Source organism: Astatotilapia calliptera, chromosome 2 (assembly GCF_900246225.1).
Source record: "Astatotilapia calliptera chromosome 2, fAstCal1.2, whole genome shotgun sequence".
Taxonomy (NCBI): Eukaryota; Metazoa; Chordata; class Actinopteri; order Cichliformes; family Cichlidae; genus Astatotilapia; species Astatotilapia calliptera.
In genome coordinates this window covers 6,450,265-6,466,756 of record NC_039303.1, presented here as the reverse complement: position 1 = coordinate 6,466,756, position 16,492 = coordinate 6,450,265, and the positions used below count along the sequence as shown (strand labels likewise).

The 16,492-nt window shown below is 39.5% G+C and overlaps 1 protein-coding gene across 10 annotated transcripts in view; it reads right to left on the bottom strand.

Annotated features, from left to right (window-relative positions):
- Positions 1-16,492, bottom strand: part of rapgef2b (Rap guanine nucleotide exchange factor 2b) — a 102,650-nt gene that overhangs the window by 71,073 nt on the left and 15,085 nt on the right. For all 10 annotated transcript variants that reach the window (XM_026182840.1, XM_026182848.1, XM_026182857.1 and 7 more), the window contains exons 2-3: positions 4,330-4,400; positions 1,494-1,550 (exon numbers count right to left, since the gene is read on the bottom strand). In XM_026182840.1, the coding sequence (XP_026038625.1) occupies positions 1,494-1,550; positions 4,330-4,400 (128 nt within the window). The remainder of the gene's footprint in view (positions 1-1,493; positions 1,551-4,329; positions 4,401-16,492) is intronic.

The following is a 16,492-nucleotide window of genomic DNA, read 5'->3' as shown; positions in this document are numbered from 1 at the left end:
TCACCTGTCAGCAATAAAGCTGCATTTTGAGTTTATCCCCCGTGTCTGTGAGTTTGCAATTTGGGTCCTCATCCTGCCTGCCACACGGCCGAATCATGACAGCTCCGCATTACACTATCGTTTTCAGTCGTTTTCACAGAGTTGTGCGTCCACATCGAAATGGCCGAAAACGTTCCAGCGCTGCGCATGTGTGAAACGCAAGACGATTCGACCTGCCTCATTTCTGTCTGCCGTTTATTTACTTTTCAGGACTTTGAAACATCGCGGCAAAATGTTGAGGAAAAGCACAGAGTTTTTGAAATGGACTAACAATGAGGTGGCGTTGTTGCTGCGAGTAACACAAAAGTACAAAGTTGCAAAAGCGATTGAGAGTTAAAGAATTTGAAGAAAAGCTCTCTGGAGCATGTACAAACTGATATTCATCTTTTTTAGGGCTATCAAAATTGAGAGGAATCAAAACAACCGCTGTATAATGCCCTCTGCTATCTTTGTTTATTTGGTCACATGACTGCATCACATGACTAAAATATGTCATCGTTTTAGAAAGTCTGCGTTTTCGTGTGTCCACACTGTGACGGGACAGCTGCGTTTTTCCTTGAGGAGTGTTTCTGAGTGTGTGTACAGTAAGTGGTGTGGGGCACCTAAAGGAATCTTGCTGAAGCTGGACTGTACTGTGGCCACCATTTAGTCTGCATTCCTATTGTTTAATCAGCTCCCCCACTGCCAAGTGGGCTTCTAATGAGGTGTTGACTCTTCCACACCATCCATCAACACACACAAACACATACACACACGCACGCACACGGGGGATACGAAGGCAGGAAAAGGGATGTTGTCCCCTCTGTAGCCCCCCGAGACACTGACAGAGTTAATTAACTGTCTTAATTCTCACTCTGGGTGTTTGGAAGACTTAGATACGTGACAGCAGTCAAACACTGTGTGTGTTTTGTGCTTACCACAGTTGTGCCAGCTTTTTCAAAATGGATCCAACACACACACACGCACTCTCTGAAAGCTGTCAATGCAGCTTTCTGATCACATTAACCCTCCAAACAGATAGCTCACAGGAGGAAGCATGTAAGCATCACCACTAGTGCCTTGCTGGCTCTCTCCAAACTGAAGAAAATGCTTTTAAGAGCTATTCCAGCTTTTGTTGACAATTTAGATCAGTCACTTATTGAATCGCACTGAAATATGACTGGATATAATTTCTATGTTCGCTATCCTTCAGTTGTGCTATAGAGTGATCTGCCTCATACTGCTTCTGCACTTTAATGACATTTATTTTTATCAAGTCACCGGGGTTACTCTTCTGTACGCAGTTGGCATGTTTCTTCCCATCAATAACACCGATTTGTATCCTGAAGCAAAGGGTGCTTTGATTACAAAGAACTGAAAATACTGTTACTTTGTCTACCCATCGGTTTTTTGCTTTGTTCATGCGGCTCTGGACAAATATTATGAATACCCAAGCAGACAGAGACAGTACTTACTAGTATAGCACTTCATTGGCCTCATGTCTCTCATAACGCACCGTCTCACACATGATCCTGCAGAGAGAGAGAGAGGAAACAGAGGGAAGAAAGAATCACAGTTAGGCCTCATATTTGTGTTTGAGTGAATTTATGATCAAATGTTATCAATGTTATGTTATTATAAATCTATAACTAGCAAATTTCTGCATATCCTAGAGTCACCTTTAGCAACAGTCACTGACAGTCAGAAAGCCTGCTGCTGATTATAATTAAAATTTAGAGTGCTGGGACTTATAAAGAGTTGCAAGGTTGTCCATGTTAACTGGTTCACAGCGTATGGTTCTGGTTGTTGCAGTGCATTATGGTCTATCGAGGCTTTTGCTGATAGGTGAAGTGAGTTGTTTTTGCCTCATTATTTTCTCATTTTTCTTGGTTAAATTACACTTGGTATATAACCGTTATGACAAATCTTCTTTTCTAGGCAGATCTACAACATAAAGACTACAGTCCTTGTTCCTTATAAAATATGGTGAGCTTTATCCTCAAACTGCAGAGAAACATTTGTTTATGTCAGGGCATTGAATTTGCTGAAAATTAAAGCTTTACAAATCTCCTTTTTTATTTGGGTATGCTTTATAGTATTTTAACGTATTGATCACCAATTACATAATTATTACTTCTAAACTTAATTCAGTAAAATATTTACATTTGCATCTGGAAGATTCCTTTCTAAAGAGGTAGGTTTTACGCATCTACGTTTAAGCTAAGCCACTGCAGTGATTTACTTTCTTACTTAACAAAAGCAGAGTGAGTATGTATTGGTATGTCCTCTAAAATAAAGCACACATTGACTATGTGGTCCCACTGCACCACTGGTTAAATGGTCTTTTTCTCAATTTTTACCCAGTTGTACTTTTACACATTTATTTATTAATTTTTTTTAACAGTGTCAAACATGATCTGCATGTCTTATGCACGATTTATAATCCAAGTGGATGTCTGTAGCAAATATGAAGGAATTCCCTGAAGGAATTCTGATATATCCAGCTTCTGGGCCTGGGAAGAACAGACAGTCTGGCATTCTTGTTGCCTGTACAGAGGCAAAAAAATATATTTGATAATATTATAATCTGTAAACATAACTCTGCCCTGAAAAATCCAGCCTCACAGCTTCTTGTATTCTTTTTGTGCAGCAAGTTTTTTTTATAACTTTATATATATTTCATTTTTTATGTTCTAAATTCTGGAATCGAAACATTTTCACTTTAAGTCCATTCATGTCAGGCTTTCCCCAGATGCCTGTATAGAGAAGACAAACGCTCTTCAACAGTACATGCAAACCACTGTAGTAAACAGTAACTGATCAAAACACAAGCGCTTTCAAAAACAGCTGCGGGTGGACAGCATGTTGTAGCCTCTTTATACAAAGACCTAAAAACAATCCCAGCTCAAGAAAAACAAGTTACTGTGAAAAAGGATCACAGAAGAAAAACAACACATTCCTCCCAAAATGTTCAGACAACAGAAGTATAATATAATCCCATCGTTAGTGGGATGTCTGGCTAGAAGCTTTTTTTTCCTTTTCTTTTTTTTTTAAAGTTACTGAAACTGAAGTTGGCAAAAGGGGTTGGTCTGTGGGACTACGGGGACATTCCTTTTCTGTACGATCCAAAACAAGGAGGAGGGAGAGGGGTTAGTGCTGGAGGCCTCTGAGGGGTCACACAGTGGAATGTTCTAGCTCGCGGGTCATGCACCGCCACATTGTTCCCTTGCTAGTATAATCCACATGTATGCACACGAGGCATGCTGGGAACAGACTTCTGACATGCAGTGTTTGGAAAGTGTGTGCCAGGCAGAGAAGATGGAGGAGCCAAAGGCAAACTGACGCATGAATAGTAGAGCAGGGAGGGCTCATTGCTTCAAGGTTTAAGCAGAGAGTATGGCCTCACGGGGACCCGGTCAGGTATAGGTACAGATTATTAGGGGAAAAGTGCAACAATGACTTCGCTTTAGTCATTTAGTCAGTTTACAGTTTAGTCATAGCAGATATTTTAGATGCTGGCTAAAGTTTCAAACAGATTTATACAACTGGGAAGAGAAAAAATTACTTCTGCAGTTTTAGAAGCTTGACATGGATAAGTGGTATTGAGGCTGGTAATAATCAAGATTTAAGAGTCTGGTGGCAGGTATCATTTATTTTTATCTGGAGGAGAAAAGTCCTTTTATTTGTTCTCTTGAGAAGACAGAGGAGCCAAAATGGCTCATTTCAGCTGGTGCACCAACTCAAACCATCGAGATCCATCATAAAATAAGCTGTATGTCAAAAACTGAAAATAAGAAAAGCAGGTCAACTTTAAAGAAATATTACAAAATACATTCTTGACTGAAATGAGAAGCTCACTAAAATGTAGTGATATTTATGTCCATTTGTTAAAAATGACGTTCCAGCCAGTTAATATATGAAGAATGAACATATGTTATTCTGTGTTATGAAGAAAGACTCAAAGGTCCAGAAGTACTTAAAACTGAATAATAAATATGCTGGTTTAAGATGCTAGAGACCGACCATATATTATAGTAATAACTGCACTTGTAAATTATAGTCTAAAAAATAAATTCCAATAAGTATGCTGCTGGACGGTACACTGGCTCCTGGATTACAAAAAAATAGAAGTAGCTCAATAGCATACAGCATAGCTAGTGGTTGAATGTTAATTTTCCCACCCCTGACAACAATGCAGCATACACTGAGGAGTTGTCACCACGCATTCATTTGAATTTTAAATTCATGCAATGGGAATATCAAGCTTCAGGAAATGTTAATCAAGTACAGGGGAGGTGTGCAGAGACTCACCTCAACTGGTGCTCTCGCAGGTTGGATAAGGCCTCCATCCCATGGAGATAAGAGTAGACGATCTCCAGGTCCTGAAAAAGAAGAACATACATATTTTAGCTTATTGATCAGAGAAGTGATCGATAGAAAATTAACTGGCAGTAGCCACACCAAACAAACAGTTTCTACTCATAGCTCCGCTAACTTCAACTCTAAGTTGTCCAGGGTTTGGACCAGTGCTCAGATAAAATATGACTTAATGTCTCTTTGCACTCTGGAAGTTGATTAATTACAATTTAGCGTTTAATGCATGAAAATGTGAAATAATGTGAAAATAAAATGGTAGTTGCAGCTCTAGCTTCAAAGTGATGGCACAAAAGGGTCGTTCATCTTCGTCATCGGTCCATTCAGCCATCCTTTTCTTAATAACACCCCCCCCCTTCCTATTTTCCATTTTGTCTGTAAAATATTACAAAATTATGAGAAATGCTCAAAACTGTTTCCAAAAGTGACAGTCAATGTCTGTTATATCAAGAAAATAATCCAGAAGTCAAAGAAGCTTTTACTGTATAAAACACAGAAAACCAAAAGATTATTGAAACAATGGAACCTGTAAATTATTGATTTCCTTCTTTAACAAAGGCTTTAAAAGCTCAGGCCACACTGATTGCTTAAAAAGAAGCCCTTACTCAATATTCAAATCAACCAACCGCAACATTACTTATTTTTTAATTGAATAAAATTGAAACAGATTTAGATACAACAAAATTATTCACCATTATTCACTTTCAAGTTGAAATTTCAAGGTAAATTCAGACCTTTTTAAGGAAAGTAAGACAAAAAATTGTATTGTTTGGTTAAGTTTAAGAACATTATTGTTATGTAAATTGGCTAGTGAGGCTAGCGAAGCCTCCTTTGTTATCCTCATCCACAGGATTCCTCTCAGTATATTACAAGCCTGGCAGGCCACAGGACAAATCGTCATAACTGCTTTTTCACACATATAAAGAACATGAAAAGGGAATTTTTGATGTGTAAAGCACAGCCTCAATGATGCACTCCCAGTGCACAATCTAAAATGTGTACAGAGGGACAAAACAACAGCATTGTGTGCTGGAAAAATCTCACAGTGGTGAGACTAAAGACATTTGAGACTCATCCAAAATGAATTTGAATTTTCTATGGCCTTTTATTAGTAAATGCATACTTTGAGACATTTTAAGACTTTTTAAGAGCCCATAGACACCCTATTAAAATGCTGATCATTGATGCTGCAGCAGACAAACAGGGTACTTGAATGGCAGACAACATTTCACACGGGCAGTGACATTGACTTGCATAAGCGAACACTGGAATAGAAAGCAATAAAGCACCTCACATAGGAAAAAAAATGATAAAAAGAGCTCCACTGAATAACTATAAACTCCCAATTCAATTACTTCATTAATTGACCCAGTGACTGACTCTCAGATTGTCTGGCATGAGTCCAAGCCAGAGGTGAAACAAAGTGGCCCTCACTGAGAGCTGGCAGGCTGCACAGCTACTCCACTGTCTACTGGCACACACTGGGGCACGGACTGTGAGTGCGTTTGTGGTGCATTGCTGGTCGAAGTCACTGGGAAGCCTTTGTCGGCGGCAACTGGAGGTGGATATGCCGACAGCAGAGTGACGGGATAACAGAGAGCCTGTGTTAAGACCCGGCCAGACACACAAACACGCGCATGAAGCGACACAGAATGGACACACTGTGTCTGGGTTATGTTTCTGAGAGCAACAACGATCAGCTTATTGAAAATTTTATGAAATACTGGTCACAAATACTGAATGACACAGTTTGTGCTGAATTGGTGTCACAAAATGTGTCAGCAGAGGAGGAGGGGAGCGTCAGAGGAGCCTCAGTGTTACAAGCCTTTGTATAAACATTTCTTTTGTTTCAAGTGAGTAATTTTAGCATTTTTACCATCAAAACTATAAGCAAAATATAGAAACTAGAGTAGTTTGGCCCAAAGCTGGGCTACTAGGTAGAGTTAAGTCGGAGCAAAAATTTACAAAAATAAAAAATAAAATAAAAAATGTATAGCAATAAAAAACAAAAAAAAACATCCATCCATCTTCCTCCATTTATCCGGGGCCAGCAGCCTAAGCAAAGAAGCCCAGACCTCCCTATCCCTAGCCACCTCTCCTCCAGCTTCTCTGGGGGAAAACAGCCATATGGGAGGGGCTTGGATGGGGCCGTGAAAAAAAAAAAACAACACACAAAAAAAACACACACACAAAAAAAAAAAAAACATAGGTAAGCAAAAGAAATGGGGGGAAAAGGAGTAATTAAACTCTAAAAAGGAAAAAGAGCCAAAATGTTCTGCTTTTTAAGCCATTTATTAAGTTCCAAGTTAAGCAGCTGATCCCGAAAAGATCCAACTCTCAGCTAAGAGAAAGTGAGGTTAAGCCTGCAATCTTTACTTACAGTGATTCCCCAGCGCTGTCAATAAATATTCAGGCTTTCATGAAACACCACATATATATCAAGTCAGCCCCAAACTGTTTTTAAAATTTGGGTTTGGTCTTCATAAAACGGACACAAACAGAAACTCGATTTACCCTGAGGGTTGCCTAGCCCTATTACATCACACTGATATCCCCGCTAACCAAATCCTTATTTTCACTGTGTCTGTGGTCAGAAACACAATGAACAGGAGTCACGGCATAATGATCAGACGTCTACTGCCACCTACTGGCTGGAAGGAGAACCACAACTTTGATTCACCAGGTTCACCGAGGGCACAAAGGTACACCCTCATTCAAATAACACAAATCCGCACTTACTTAGTTACTGAAGATAATAAAAGTATTTTCTGAATTTGGCCTAAACCAAAACAAATTTTTATGAAAAAAATAATTCAAATCTTCCCAAACTGCACATCCTTGTCAGCCAAACTCATCCTATGCGCTACCTGCACAGCACAAAAGCAGCAACACTAAAGACATTTCTTTACATTACGTTAAAGAAAACTCTAGTTTTCTTATACAGCCTTTTGTTGCAAATTCTGTAACATTGGGTGTGTGCATGACCTTCTGACACATTAGGTCATTATATTTATAATGCATGTTGGTGGCTTTGCAATGGTAAAAGCACAAACCCCGCAACAGCAACATCGCCACTACAAATACCTCTAAACAGGAACTTGGTTGCATTGTTTGCATTATTATCTTGGTTTGGGGAACATTTAGCATATACTGGGTTAATAAAAAATAAAATACTAATAATAACTGCTCTAACTTAAGCATAGACACAGAATTCAAACCAAAAGACACCACTAGATGGCAGGGTTGCAGGGTTTTCTTAAACCTCCTTTTCACAGTGACATAACCGTGAATAAAACAGCGCCACTGAAACACCGCCTAGCAGAAAGAAATATGCAGAACCATCAATTGTGGCTTCAGTCTCAAATATTTTAGATTGACCGTATGGAAAGAATGTAATGGACCCCATCTTTTCCACTCCCTGAGCCTTACATTTTCCGGTTGGATTTTCTTTCTAATACTGGTCTCTATTTACACTGAGCCAAACACGATCACCACAAAGTACACAGGAAAATGATAAATGAAAGTTTCAGAGTGTGGACCATGGCATCAAATTTAAACCAAACGGTGCTTTTTAATAAAATTCATTTGTTTTATTTCACTATTTGAAGCCTTTGCACAGACTTGTAAAAGCTGATTTTATTATCACCCTTTCTCCTAGATCCAAAATCAAAATGAAGGCCCTTTGATATAAACTTTCATCATTTAGGTGATGCTTGCTTCATGCTCTTTTACTGCTCTGTTGATGCTTCGTCTCAGCCACTCTCTCCTCGAACAGAGACAGGAAGGAAAGAGCAGTGGGCAGCAGAAACTAGGACATGCTGATGAAGGCTGCGTCTAGCCAAAAATTCTCCTCATTGTTTGTCTAAAGACAAAGCTTGTTCATTTTTTTTTTAAAAAAAAAGAAAAGAAAAAAAAACCTCAAAAACTTCTGGCAGCTCAAACTCCCAGGCTGCACTCAGTGACGCCATCTAATCCCTCCCCCTTCCTTTTCAAAACTAATCCTTCCAAGAACACAGGTGGCCCCCACAGGAGGAAAAACATACCAAGATGCTGTTTGTGCTCTATAAAGCCCCGGGGATGCTTCAAAGCTGTTTGTGCAAAACTAGCCACGACGTTCCTCACATACCATTTACATACTGCCACTGAACCTCTTTGTGAAGTCCCTCAGTTATTTCCCTGATGCAACACAGTATGTCATCACTCTACAGAGTCATTTGTAAGACAGATGGTAGCAGTGCAATGCAGTAAGACGAGTGGAGGCATTTCCTATCCAGGATACAAATTAAACAATAGCAGGCCTTGTCTTCCTAGTTTTAGGCTTGCAAACACACACACACACACACACACACACACACACACACACACACACACACACACACACACACACACACACACACACACACACACACACACACACACACACACACACACACACACAGCTTCAATTTTCCGCCCCTTATGTAAGGCCCCAGAGGGAAAGGGTGCACTGTCGGGCCTATTGCCAGCCTTTTGAGTGGCAAAGCATTCAGTGTGCAGAGGGAGGTCAAGGAAGTTGTGATGTTTTTCCTGCTTTATTTTCACTGAGGTTTCGCATAGCCTAAAACAACTGGAGGTTGCAGTAAAAACAAATGCAATACGTTAGGAAAAAGATAATTCCGAGAAACGGCTGTATCGGTGACCTGAGGGGTAAAAGAATTGTTTTGCTGCATAACACACATGACACGAGTGACGGGAAAGCAAAACACAATTTATTTTAGACCTAAAACTCTTGAAAACTATGCATAGCACGAGACGGTAGTGCGTACAGCATTTCCTTGATATCAACCTCATGTCTTTGGCAACAACAGTCGAGACGCCATTTATTTATTTTTTGTTAATCAACAAGTCAATTAAAGGACTAATTTATGCGCTTGCAAGTCTGACAGAACAAATTCCTTTCTGACAGGTTTTACCACATCAGGTACCATCTCATGACCTCATCGTGAAGGAATGAGCTCATTCCTCCGTCAGACTGAAAGAGCAGGCATGTCACTGGTGCTTTTTGTTCTCAAAAACAAAGATGCTTAAATTCATTAAAATGATATGATAGGTGCAGAATGGACAAAAGAAGCACCCATTAAATTTTAACATGGATCTGGGTAACTCCATAAAAATAAATAAAAATCAGTACATTGACCTCGGTGAAAGATGTTCTCAGGTATTTTAGTGACTAAGCTGTCAAATGTGATTAAGTGATTAATACTACAATTTAAATATCTTTTGGATTACCTCAAACAGCTCTGCATCCGAAACGACAGTTAGGGAAAACCTCCACCTTTCTTATCTCTTAACACCACAGTGTCTGTTCAGCACACAGGAAGCTCTCCTTTGGTCAGGCCCTTTCACTGTGACTAAAATGGCCAGTCCATTTATTCAACTGGCTCTGGCTGAGTGCAGATAGCAGACCTCTGCATTCATCTATCACCCACTGCAGAGAAACATCAAAGAAAGGGGCTGAAACATTTCAAAAACAATGAGACGCTGTGGGAGAGGTAAACAAAAGAGGCTCTGGTAGGGAAGCAAAGGACATTTCTGATGCCCGAGTATCCTGATGGATGTTCAGATAGTTTTTTTAACAGATTCATGTTTATGTAGAACCCGTTTTTTTCAAGTTAACAGCAAGTGTCCTTCTTAAAAAGGGAACCTAGTCTTTCCAGATCCATATTCTTGAGTAGCATTGCATGATTTCATGATGACAGTTTTATCCTTACTTATCTTATACTTGGTGCTGCCCTTTGTTACTTCTTTTAAGATGACACTTTTCTGACTATCGAACCACCCTAGATGAAGCTTAGAAGGGCAGCTCATTTCTCTCAAAGCAATGGATTTCAGACAGCTGCATAATATCAGAGTTTTGGTTATAAACACATAAACACATGCAGATGATTCAAACTTTCAAACTCTATGGTTAGAAGCATTTGTTATTACAGGATAAAAGAAATCTGGTTATATGTGTCAACAGAGTGAGCAAACTGTAGATAGTGATGCTATGTTGATATATTGTAAAGAAATGAGCAATTAAATGTTGTAAACCCATAAAACCAGACACACGACTGCTTGTTCAGTGCTTCGCTGAGTCGCCCAGCACAGTAAATCAATGATAGAGTCGCCTTTGTTAACATTTACATCTTCAAGCTGTCGCTTTTAGTGCCCGCAAGCACTCGTCTTCACTGCCCGACAAGAAAAATGTTTTGCATTGATCCTCAGTTTATTTTGTTTTTATGCTTTTGTTTAAAGGGAAGAACTGTTCTGTGATATGTTGTTTAAATACAAAAAAAGTTGAGAGAACTGAGATTTCTGAAACTGAAATGTGGAGCAATACAAACCACAAAAAAAAAAAAAATTCAATTCATGTACCCTGGCATTCTGAGGATAGCTTTCAGGTACCACAGCATATTTCTGCTATTTACCTGTGGGGAAAAACCCTGCTTGCAAAGTGCATATGTGACAGTCAGGAACATGCCTTCTTCCTCAACTTTCAGCATTGTTTCTGTGTTAACTTGCCCCCCTGTTACACAAATCGCAGATGGAGCAAGCATCTATTCTACTCTGATTAGTTTTTATTATTTGGCATCAGAGGATTACCGTTTTTTGATTAATCAGTTAATCTTTTACCAAGCCAAATATCCAAAATAAAACCACAAGCTGTTCTCAAATCGTGACACATGAATTGTGTTTTCTGTGATGCCAAGTTGAATGTAAATCAATATCAACCAGAAAGGAAGCAAATCCTCATATCTGAAAATATTTTTTGTCATTTTCTAACCCTGTAATTAAAGTAACCGACCATCTTACCTAAATTTAAGTAAAAGTACACTGATTAAGCAACTTTATAATCAACTAACATTTGAATGGATTATTAATTTAGTCTCCAAACTTGTGAAAATGCCAAACAGGTATGTTTTTGTTTTGTTTCTTCTTAGCCAGTGTCTTAGCTCTTGTTATCAAGCCAATGTACAGAGAAACAGAGGCACAGCGAGTGTGAGAGAAATGGCCACCTGCTGTGGAGCATATGTACTTTTGTCAGCACTGCCAGGCAACTTGTAAAGAACATGTCTGAATAAGTTTTCACAGTGACTAACATCTCACTGGCAAGCTGTGGAATTTGGCAAATCCTGATCTTTCATTCTGTCCTGGGTGGTAGCTTCGAGGAGCAACCCGTGCTCCGAGTACAAATCGAGCTGTACGAGCACACCAACATCTTAATTACGGTTGCGATTAGTCGCTATAATCAATGATGTCGACCATAAAAATTCATCGACGTGGAATTTTATTGTCGATGCGTCATATGCTAAACCGATGTAAATGTGTTTTTCACTTACCAAGAAAGAAAACTTTCCCTGGAAAGTGCTGACAAAGTGTGTGAAATGTCAGAAGAATCTGAATGTGAGATTTTAAATAATGCAACTTCAGACCATCAAGACTGCAGTTTCTAATGTGCAGGCGACAAGCTGCAGCTCTGTTCTCTCTCATTATGCTATCCCTGTCTAAGATGCTTACCATCTTGATCCCTGGCAGCCAGAGAAGCAAAGGCTGTCCTAATCACAGCACTTTGCGCAGGGAGGATTTGTTGTTGTTCTGTTTCAGAAAATAGCTGCAAAAAGCACAAATTAATCCCCCACGACTTGGGAAAGAGGACGACCTAGTTTTATAACAATCGCTCATTTGTCACCACGGGCTGAGCTTCTCTCGCCATACCTTCACCCTGTGAACTTTACTGCGACCGCTTCAAGGTTGGAAGCAGACAACAAAGATTTAGTATGCAAAAAAAGCCCATCGGGGTTGGATACCATAATGACGACGCAGGAATGCAACTCGCAACTGCTCGAACTGTGATACAACTTTTTTCTTTCTTTTTTTAAATTTATTTTAGACATAACCAGATAGCGTCTTTCCTAAAGCTTGCTCTCATTCAGTCAGTCATTCAGGTATCAGTTCTGTGTAGCCGCATACCACATCATGATCCGCAGCATTCCTTGGAAGTTTTGACCCATTCCAGGTTTGCCCCGCTGTGTCCCCCCACATTGAGAGAAGAATCAGTTACAAAGACTTTGCAGGGGTCGTCTTATGTGTCAGGTCGGGGTGAGGCTTGCATTCCTCACATGGCGCTGGCTAGATATCTCAGTGACCACACCACACAGACACACACAAGGTTCAAAGAGGCCATCTCAGTCATGCCCCTCATCCCCTACTCCTCACTAACCTATGGCAGGTACTATATGGCATACAGGAACCATCTGAGTAAACCATCCATGAAGGCAGAATTAAAGAATTTTAGCATATTTTAGTGTTAGATGTGTTAAATGACTCCAAACCAACTGACTTAATACGTTTTCTCATGTTTAAATACTACTATATGTGTAATTGTAAACAAAAATGACACAAAATGCTAAATTTCGGCTTTTGAAACCATGAAAACATACAAATCAAATAGTATTTTGAAAATCATTAGAAGACTTGAAATTTAAAAAAAGAAGAAAATAACAAAAAGAAGACAAGCTACCATAAGTAACAAATGAGTATTAATTAAAACTCCATAATTTCAACAATATAAATCACATTATAACATTATTCAACTGGTTAAAGGGGACAGAAAACAACACCAAATCTTAACAAAAGGAATCCTATTTCTTTTGACTATTTTCTGCTATTTTTAATTACGTGTTTAACTCAAAATAATATTCTATTTACAGCCCTAATTTTCAAAACCGTGTCATGTCTTTCAGGTCTTATTTTAATAAAGTATTAAGCTCAACAGCTAAATGTCACTTTCATTAAAAACAAGCACAAAGACAGCAGCACAAATCCTGTTGTGCCTTTTATCAGTTCTTTTGGACAATAATATGGCGTCGAATTAAATTAAATGTTAGTCTTATTGATGTGTGGCTGTCAGATAAAGAGCATACGTCTGCATTGCAGATGCAATAACAATTTTCATTGAGTGCTGGAGAATGATGCAGTGGACAGGCCAGCTGAATGAGGCGGTAAATTGCCTAGAGTAGTGTAACAAGGTAAAGAGGCCACTGGGAGTCAGACAGCCACTGCTGAAGGTTGGAGGGTCATGTTGCCTACAATGCAGTATCTGCTAATGGCAATATATTGCATTATATTGTCTGCTCAGCACAAATGTTTGTGTCAGTGGCAACTGGGACTGAGAAAAGCTGCCCCTGACAGGCAGACAAAACACCAATGAAAACTGCTCATTCCAAAATGTGCACAACATTCATCATACTCCTCAGGGCTGCTGTATGATGCTGTTTGCGTTAGTGTGTGCATGTGTGTATTCTCTCGTCTTTGTTTGTACATTCCCTGTGTTAACAGGGTGGTCAGCAGCTGTCCTTGAATCTGTATTGACAGAGAGTATGGGATCTGCTGGGTATTTTTATCCATTAGCCTGTGTGAGAGAGCAGGTGGAGGCTTTGTGGGCTACAACAAGGTCACACAGTGACGAGTGACGTTATGCCGTTATCGCTGACTGCTTTGGCCAAATGCTAAAGATTGAGTGCCTGCCCCCCTCCCTCATGGAAAGACATTGCATGTGGCAAGAGTAAGAAGTGAAACTAGAGAATAGAAGAAATATTACATTACTAACTTTGGACAAAAAAGAAAAAAAACCCAAAACAATCAAGATGAAGATAAGGCTGGAAAGATGCTACTCAGTGTAATTTAGCAAGTCCTTCTTCACATTGTCGACTAATGAAAAATGGTCGCTTGTACAAAAGGCTAAATGTTGAATCAAAAGGAGGAGCTAAATCCTCAGATTACCAGTGTTGTACCACTGAGACTATATTAAAACCTTGTGCCACCGGAATGAAGTTGGCACATGTTACACAAAGCTAATTAGCAGTCTTACTAACATTAAGCACTTGGGGTTAACTTAAGCTAGCAGAGCACATGGTCCATACCTTCTTCCTCTTTGCTTCTGATGCAGATTTAAGTGTTGCACAAAACAACTACACTTCCACTGCCACCTGTTCAGATGTGCCTGAGAAGAAGACAGGAGTCTTTTTTTGTCAACAGGAAGGCATCTAATACACCCACACAGCCTCCACTTCCACTTTTACACCAGCTTGATGTAATTTATTGAATAGAATTACACCACTGAATGATGGTGGGAGGTTGAAGGCCCCGTGGAGCAGAACAACCCAACAGTCACAGAGAAAATTTAAAAGCATTTAAAAGCACAATTTAAAAGAGCTGCTGTTTATTTCCCACTGTGGTCAAGGCAGCTGGTGGACACGGTGACTGGTTGGAACAGGACTCAGGGAGCCATGTGAATGAGCTTAACAGCACCTACTTGAGTTGCCTGCCAGCATAAAATCCTGAAGAGGTGAAACACTCTCAGTCTCCTGATGCATGCAAATCAGATGCAAGCTGGAGTGCAGAAGCAGCGGGACATCTGTAAGTTTGGTTACGAGTTGCAAGATGTCAAAAATAGGAAGTGTGCCCACTTCACTGAACTCTAGCAAAACTTTGTTAGCGGTAAGTATGTCAAAACAACAGATGAAGGGTAACTGACCTTTCCAACCCTGCTTTGATCAATACTACAGCCTACCTACATGGATGTGTGTTTTGGCAGTGGATGTGTGCAAATTTATTCTGGCCAGCACCTCCACAAACAGAATTGTGCACTAAACCTCAAGCAACCTATTCTAAAGATAAAGTTATATAAAGAGTGGGCTTGAGTATCACTGCAGCATGTTAAAATATATCTCACAATGTTGACCATCTCATCTGATGGCTGCAAGACAGCACAATGCTGCAAAATAAATACCTCACCCACCCGAGTGTTTTATTAAATTGAAAGAACAAGAAGTTTGTTTTTTGCTCAAACCACATTGAGAAAAACCTCTAGTGATTAAAAAAATTAATGTCAGCTGATTCAGTCTCAGTTGATAACTTATAAAAAGGCGTCTCATTACCAAGGTGTCACACAAGCAGCATTTCGTGATGAGTCATATAAAGAAAAAAACACTTATTAACACAAGTGTTGTCACAAAGAACACAAAAAAAACTTCCCGTTTCTTTTTTCTTTAAAGAGTGCCAACTAGGTTAAATTTTTTCTCATCTTTAAATAATGTATACAAATAGTTTTAGAAGTTCTTATGGTCAGCATTTGGGAAATAACCAATAGGAGTATGATTTATCAGATGAGAGTTGCACAAGGTGAGAAAGGGGTAATTTCTTGCTTTGCACACACACAGCAATTACTTATTCAGAAGCTGCAGTAAACACTGCAAGGACAAAAGACTGCACTGCTGTCCTTGAGGTGATCAACAACATGATTTCTTCTTTATGTGAGAATTCGCTTTCCTGCAGCAGTCTGCTAGTGCTTAATATTATCCACACAAGCCACACTGATACAGGATCTCAGGGCTATCTAATTAGCACCAAATGTTATTTGCTGACTCAGCTGCACCCCGTAACACTAGAGAACTGCCACACAGGGCAGGAAGTCAAAGCTATCAACAGCATCACAAGAATAAGTTCAAGGATGTGGGATTACAAATGAATGCAATTAAAAGCTTTGAAACAAAATTTAACACATGCTCTGGTATAAGTGGTCACAAACTGGCAGAATTTTAAATCCTGAGGTGAAAAGTTCAGCTATTGCGCTTTTTTCCTTGTCATATCCACTTCTATCTTCATAAATACAGTGTTGTGTTAGAACCCGTTTCTCCAGTTACGTCACTTAACATGACTTTGGATGAATATCAAACTTGATATCCATCTGGGTTGCCCACAGGGCCAGATTTAAAAATCAGGACCATCTTCGTCACTGAATCAAACACTGTATAAGCAAGCAACAGCCAGTCTGTGGTCTCCTGACACAGTTTGTTACCACAGTGATGTGACTGACCACAGACTTATTCAGAGGCAACCACTGTACCAAACTCCAAACACAGCACTGACACGTGCTGGCTCTCCTGGAGGTCTCTGTATAATATTATACGTACATGCAGTTTGCGCATTTTCTTATATTTGGAACTTCAAGTGTTGATCAATTAATCCTTAAACTTTTTGACTACTAATTACTCACATCATTTTGGAGCAAAAATGC